Source organism: Amblyomma maculatum, chromosome 1, assembly GCF_055883805.1.
Source record: "Amblyomma maculatum isolate TAMU_Amacu chromosome 1, ASM5588380v1, whole genome shotgun sequence".
Lineage (NCBI taxonomy): Eukaryota > Metazoa > Arthropoda > Arachnida > Ixodida > Ixodidae > Amblyomma > Amblyomma maculatum.
The window spans coordinates 305704589-305712182 of record NC_139344.1 but is presented as its reverse complement, the minus strand read 5'-3'; the positions used below and the strand labels follow the sequence as shown (position 1 = coordinate 305712182).

At 51.9% G+C, this 7594-nt stretch overlaps 1 protein-coding gene across 1 annotated transcript; it reads right to left on the bottom strand.

Annotated features, from left to right (window-relative positions):
- Positions 1 to 5853: 5853 nt before the first annotated feature.
- Positions 5854 to 6993, bottom strand: LOC146206988 (neuropeptide F receptor-like). Its single transcript, XM_084587079.1, has one exon. It carries the CDS (start codon positions 6991 to 6993, stop codon positions 5854 to 5856), a length of 1140 nt encoding a protein of 379 aa, XP_084443205.1.
- Between the last annotated feature and the right edge of the window lie 601 nt (positions 6994 to 7594).

The following is a 7594-nucleotide window of genomic DNA, read 5'->3' as shown; positions in this document are numbered from 1 at the left end:
ACAGATTTGCGAACGTAACTGCCGGGAAATAACTAGCAACCACTTGCGGCCATCTGCGCAGTAGTTGCGGCGGTAGAGGAGGTTATCACGAATGGCGAAGTGGGAAGCATGGCGGCGGAGAGCACGCGATGGAGGAGCAGCCAGCTGTAGGATTGGAGATAAAATTGAGGATAGAGTTTATCCAAGGATCTCGCCGCTGCGCTGACGGCATGTCATTGATGTGAAGCGATGGCGGGGAATCGTCGGAAGGGGAAAGGCTCGCGACCTCAGCTGTAAGGGGGCAGCGGGAAAGTGCATCGGCGTCGTGATGTTTGCGGCCAGAGCGGTAAACAACGCGGACATCATATTCCTGAAGGCGAAGAGCCCATCTTGCCAGTCTGCCGGACGGGTCTTTCAGTGAGGAAAGCCAGCAAAGCGCATGGTGGTCCGTCAATACGTCAAAAGGGCGACCATAGAGGTAAGGGCGGAATTTAGTAAGAGCCCAAATAATCGCTAAGCATTCTTTTTCAGTGACAGAGTAATTGGATTCAGCCTTCGTGAGTGTACGGCTAGCATAGGCGATCACGTATTCAGTATAACCTGCTTTGCGCTGAGCGAGCACAGCGCCGAGACCAATACCACTGGCGTCTGTGTGGACCTCAGTAGGCACTGTGGGGTCGAAGTGACGTAGGACAGGCGGTGCCGTGAGGATGTGTCGTAAAGCATTGAAGGCATCGTCGCACACTGGTGACCACGACGAAAGGTCGGAACTGCCGGACAGAAGTTCTGTCAAGGGAGCAGCAATGGAAGCAAAATTCCTAATAAAGCGGCGAAAGTAAGAGCACAGCCCGAGGAAGCTACGTAGATCTTTGATGGAAGTCGGTTTGGGAAAGGCTGTTACGGCACGAAGTTTGGCAGGGTCTGGAGATACACCTTCTTTGGAAACAACGTGGCCGAGAATGGTGAGCTCGCGGGCGGCAAAACGACATTTTTTCAAATTCAGCTGCAGTCCGGCATCAGATAGGCAGGTCAAAACGGGCTTCAGACGGTAGAGGTGTGTGTCAAAGTCACGAGAAAAGACGACAATGTCATCGAGGTAGCAGAGGCATGTCTTCCACTTTAGGCCACGCAAAATGGTGTCCATCATCCGCTCAAATGTTGCCGAAGCATTACAAAGGCCAAACGGCATAACTGTGAATTCGTACAAGCCGTCGGGAGTTACAAAGGCAGTTTTGGGGCGATCAGCCGCTTCCAAGGGGACTTGCCAGTACCCGGAACGTAAATCTAGGGAAGAAAAGAGTTCGGCGCCTTGCAAACAATCGAGAGCGTCGTCGATGCGTGGGAGAGGATAGACGTCCTTTCGCATAATCTTGTTAAGGCGGTGATAATCGACACAGAAGCGGATAGAACCATCTTTCTTTTTTACAAGGACGACAGGTTAGGCCCAAGGGCTGCTTGAGGGCTGAATCACGCCATTCTCGATCATTAGGTCGACTTGCTCTTCATTAGCCTGGCGTTCGGTTGCAGACACACGATAGGGGCGCTGTCGTAGTGGTGCGTGGGTGCCTGTGTCGATGCGATGAGTGACTAGAAGTTTGACCCAAAGAACTTTGATGAGAGTCGAAGGAGGAGTGAAAGTGATGTAGTAGGTTCAAAAGCTGAGTGCGCTGCTCTGGAGGAAGATCGGCATCGATGGAACGGAGGAACAAGTCTGTAGAGGGGGGAGCGGGCGCAGGTGAAGGGGGGCTGAGCGCAGTCACGGCACAGTGCGGCGCGTCGTCAGGTTCCTCAGAGATCAGAAGAGATGCGATTGGCTGGATACTTCCGAGGCATTCGCCATGGCGCAATGCAGTAGGGGAGTTAAATGGGTTAGAGACCCATAACATGGAAAGGCCTGCGGAAATAGCGAGCACTGCGTAGGGCAATGGAAGGCACTTGCGGCGCAGGAAAGTATGGGATGGTGTGAAGAGAACGGTGTCATCGCTAATAGATGCACAAGCGACACGAACAAGCACTGAAGAGCAGGGAGGAAGGTCGATATCTTCGGCGACGAGGGCTTTAGCACCGGAATTTGATTGATCACTGTCTGGTAAGGCATCGGGCACAGTCGAGAACCCCACTTCAGCTCGAGCACAATCGATAATAGCAGCATGACGCGACAGGAAATCCCAGCCTAAAATTACAGCGTGCGAGCAACTTGGCAACACGACGAACTCAATCGTATAAAGGGAATTCTGGATAAGTACTCGAGCGGTGCACGCTGCTAAAGGCTTGATATGCTGAGCGCTGGCCGTTCGCAACGAAAGTCCCGCAATTGGCGTCTTCACTTTCTTTAAAGTGCGACATAGTTTTGCGTCCATCACCGAAATCGCAGCACCAGCGTCAATTAGAGCCATGACAGCAACACCCTCGACGAAAACTTCAATTAGGTTTGTCGGCGACAGATGAGGACTTGGGAAGTTCGACTGGGTCGCAGTTCTCGCCTCAGGAACTGCGGCCTCTAGTTTTCCTCATGTGAAGCGTTCTGTCGACGTCGCATGGGAGAGATAGAGCGGCGTCGCGGCGATGGTGAACGGCGGTCGGACATGGCTGAGCGGTCTGGGGAGAAATGAGGGTGGGCTGGAGGCTCAGTAGGCGCGGAATACTGAGGCGTCGGAGACGAGTATGCAGAACCATGAGTAGGTGGTGCCGACACCGGGAGACGGTTGCGGCAATAACGAGAAATGTGTCCAGCAAGCCCGCAAGTGTAACAAATTGGCCGGTTATCCGTCGTGCGCCAGGGATTACGTGGTCTTGGAGCCGGTCGCATAAACTGCGCAGGTTCTCGCGCAGGCGCAGGAGGCGGCTGAACGTAGGCAGGTGGCGGTGGAGCATATGTAGGTGGCGGTCGGGCCGCAACAGCCGCATATGTTAACGGCGCTGTAACAGGCATGGATTGAGGGGCTGGAGGAAGAGATTCAGCTACCTGTTCTTGAATAATGTGGCGCAAACTGGGAGCTAGGTGTGAGGAAGGTTCTTGATGGCAGGATATAAGGGAGAGCTGTCGAGCAACTTCTTCCCGAATGAAGCTCTTAATTTGTGGCAGGAGCGCAGAATGTTCGCCTGCATCTGTCAGGCCAGCAAGGGACTCAGAGTGCATGGTGTTCGCGCGAGTTATGGCCCTTTGTTTCCGCAGTTCATCATAACTTTGACACAGTGTGACCACTTCCGCGACGGTGCGGATATCTCGAGCCGACAGCATCTGAAAGGCATCGTCATCGATGCCTTGCAGAATGTGCTTGATCTTCTCAGCCTCTGACATGTGTGGGTTAACGCGCTTGCACAAGTCGACGACGTCCTCGATATAGCTCGTGAAATTTTCGCCAACTTGCTGAGACCGCGTACGCAAGCGCTGTTCAGCGCAGAGTTTCCTCACAGCTGGTCGGCCGAAAACTTCAGAGAAGCTGGCTTTAAACGCGGACCATGATGGAATGTCCGCTTCATGGTTTCGAAACCATAGGTTTGCTACGCCGGTGAGATAGAAAATGACGTTGCTTAACTTTGTTTCCGCGTCCCATTTGTTGTAAACTCTCACTCGTTCATAGGATGTGAGCCAGTCCTCGACATCGTGGTCGTCAGTGCCGCTGAAGATGGTGGGGTCTCGCTGGCGGAGGGAGCCGGGACAGATGATGGCAGAGCCAACTTGTACGGCTTGGTGGTTGACGTCCTCAGGCATCGCAGGATGTGGTAATGTACGGCTGCGGAGTTCCAGGGCGAGAGGATAGATCTTGACCGGCAGCTCCACCAAATGTAAGAATGGGGGGTTTATTCAGCAGATCAACAGGACTTGATCAGCAGGACTGAGCAGATCAGCGGCGAACACAGTCAGATCCAGCACGCGCAGCGATCACGATGCCACTGACTGGCATGTTCCTTGTGCACTTCTTCCTCTCTCTCTCTCTCTCTGTATATATATATATATATATATATATATATATATATATATATATATATATATATATATATAGCATAAGTAAATAGACGTACTTGGTTGCTAGAGGTTACATACAAGTGAAAAATTGCTTCATACTGTTTCCAAGTTTATTTGTAGTCGACGTTTCGGCAGGGGCCCTGCCGAAACGTCGACTACAAATAAACTTGGAAACACTATGAAGCAATTTTGCACTTGTATATATATATATATATATATATATGGCGCTCCCATCTTTTAGTGAGAACCGCAAAATTTTATTCACCATCTGCATCAAACACCGTCCTCCACCTCTTCTTTTTTTTTCTCCCGAGGTTGTTCCGCCGAGGGCTATGGAACGAAAAATGGTAGGGGTAACATTAAGAGATAGAAAGCGTGCAGAGTGCGTCAGAGAAATAACTCAAGTTACCGACATTCTAGTAGAAATTAAGAAGAAGAAAATGACATGGGCAGGACATGTAGTGCGGAGAGGATAACTGATGGTCGCTGAGGGTAACAAACTGGATTCCAAGGGAAGGAAAGCTTAGCAGGGGGCGGCAGAAAGTTAGGTGGGCGGATGAGATTAAGAAGTTCGCAGGGGTCAAGTGGATGCAGCTAGCACAGAACCGGGTTAAGTGGAGAAATATGGGAGAGGCCTTCGCCTTGCAGTGGGTATAATCAGGCTGATGATGATGATGATGTTCCGCCGCTGCCTGTATTGTATACAGCTGACTTCTGGCCGGCGCCTTGGGTGAATGACCCTTTGTGCCTACCCTGCTCTCCGCGCGTGTGTGTGTATGTGTGTTGTGCGTGCGCAGCTGGTTCACCTGTACGTGCCCATATTCTGTCTGTATCACCTCTTGCCAACACTATAAGAAGACAAACAAGAACCATGTACCCTCAGTCTTGAGAAAGGCAGGGCTCCTGCCGAAGCGTCGATTCCAAATAAACTTGGAAACAGTATGAAGCAATTTTTCACTTGTGTATAACCTTTAGCAACCAAGTACGTCTATTTACTTATGCTATATATATATATATATAGAGAGAGAGAGAGAGAGAGAGAGAGAGAGAGGAGAGAGAGAGAGAGAGAGAGAGAGAGAGAGCGAAGTGTACGCTTCATTTAAAGAAACATATTTATTGGACTCGACGTTTCGACCGGAAGCTGGCCTTCATCAGTACGTTAAATGTCCTCGCATCCTATATATATATATATATATATATATATATATATATATATATATAAACGTAAAGGAGATGACATGGTAGAAAAACGGTAAACTTTAATCCGATGTTTCGGCCGGGGTCCGGCCTTTGTCAACAAGGAACGTAGGATTCGTATTCCTGCATTAAGGATCCCCGAGCGCCGCTGAAACCTCCATGGAACGAAGAACGGGCGTAACGTGCAAGGGATGTGATTGATGTTCTGTGGCGTCCCTCCTAAGCACGAGGCGCGATCCGTTGACCTTCTGTAAGAAGCTACTATCAGCGCTTGTTTTTCTCAAGCGCGCTTTTAACGAGAAACAGACATATAAGCGAAGTAAAAAAATTTCGCGTCCTTTGTGCGCATGTCACTCATATGCTACAACAAACGCGAGTGGTGCTATCTCTATCGTGAAGAATGTTGAAACGCGCGACGTGCTGCCAACAGCATGGGCAAGCTTTGCACTCGCTTGACGGGCCCTCTCTTAGGGCTACAACCGAGTGTCGAGCGTACATTATCCGTGGGCATGTACTATGTACACAGACAGCAGGTGTTGTGCATCATGAAACGCGAGAACACAGCAAGCGCCATGGATCGCATTTGGCCGCAATTAGAGGTCCACAGTTATAGCTCACTGAAGTGTTTCGACAGAGCCTGAAGCATGAGAGTAGGCCTAGACAGGTGACGCGGCCGACGAGCGCCGCCGATAGCCGAGCGGGGCACGTCATAAGCGGCTCTTGTCCATGGAGACGGCCGTGCGGCTGTTGTCGTCAATGGAGGTGTGCAGGTTGTTCTCGCTGTTGGAGGCGCGCAGAGTGCTGAATACGCGGTTACGCACACCCACTAGCTCTTGGCGGATGTTGGTGTTCAGCCAGCCGTACATGATGGGGTTGGTGGTTGCGCTGCTCATGGCCGCCATGTGGCACATGGCGAATATCAGATATAAGCGCTGTGGAGAGATGCCCTCCAGGTGGAAATCGGTCAGCAGGTTCATGGCGTTCCAGGGAAGCCACGAGACGGCGAACACAACGGACACGTTGAGCAGCAACATGGTAGCCCGCCTGTTGCGCCGCAGCTCGCGCTGGAGGCGCTCCGAGTAGCCGCGCTTTTCGGACGCCGGAGCAACCCTGGCCGTTGCGGCCGAGCAGCTCAGGTGTGACTTGATGCGGAAGTGCGTTACCACCAGAGCTGTGGTGGGGATTACGAACTGAATGAGCAAGGTGACCAGCGTGTAGAGCTGCTTGCTGCCCGGCGAGGGCCACTGCTCGACGCACTTCTCGTACATGTACCAGCGCGACAGGCCCACCTTCTGGAGGCTCTGCGAGAGGCATATGGGCAGCGACAGCGCCACAGAGAAGATCCAGATAGTGGCCATGTACCAGGCGACTCGACGGCGGCTGTCTTCTGGTCGCTGTACGTTCACAGCCACCACGGTCTGGTGGCGGTCTAACGCGATGGCAGACACGGTGGCCGCCGACACGAAGACGGTGGCACTCTGGAAGCAGGGCACCAGCTTGCAGAGTAGCGCACCCAGAGGCCATGTCTTGCGCGTCAGCGAGTACACCGTGAACGGCATACAGAAGAGGCACAGCGCCGTGTCCGAGATGCTCAGGTTGACCACGAACAGGTTGCGGTTGGTACGCACCTTGGCGTGCGACAGTATCACTCCAGAGACGAGCAGGTTGCAGAAGACGCCCGAGGTGATGAGGAATGCGTAAGCGGCCACGATGGCGGCCTCGGTGGAGCCCGTGAAGACGCGGTCCCTGCGGTAGTGCTGCTGAAGGATGTCTAGCGCCCGGCCTACGCTGAAGTTGAACGATCCCGAGTAGAGCGTCAAGTTGAGCTCGGCCGCGCTGAGGTTCATGACAGCCCTGCGTGCAAAGAAAGCATCGCCCGACCACTTATCATAGTACACATGGCACTGTTTGAAGCCTATTCCAACTGTCTCCAGAACAAACGAATTTGTGAAACATCCGCTCCTTACAAACATGTGAGTGCGCGCTCTAATTACGCGGTGGTCATGATGCCTGTAGATTTCACTGGGTCCCTGCTACTTTTGCCATCAGACAACTGAACCTGAAATCGTACAACAGTGACACCTGCACTGTCCAGTGCACTTCCGCACGACTGCCTGCGAGTCAACCCACACGTTGGGTTATGGCGAAGGGTTCCCTATGCAGGCTGTTCCAAGCGCACTCTGAGCTGTATTTATTGAAGGAATATTGTGAATAACTAAACACAGTCTAAGTACATTCCTTCCGGCTGCGAACTAAGACAAATAGCCACAAAGATTCTAATTTCATTCAGAAGAACACTATGCACGGGAAAAACAGCCCCCCCCCCCTCTTGCCAGTTCAACGACAAGCAAAGAAATGCAGGGAATCCAAAACTGATATATTTTATGGTTAGTTTTTAAACAAGGGGTACGCGTAAGTTTCGCTTTAAGAGTAGACGCGATAGGACTT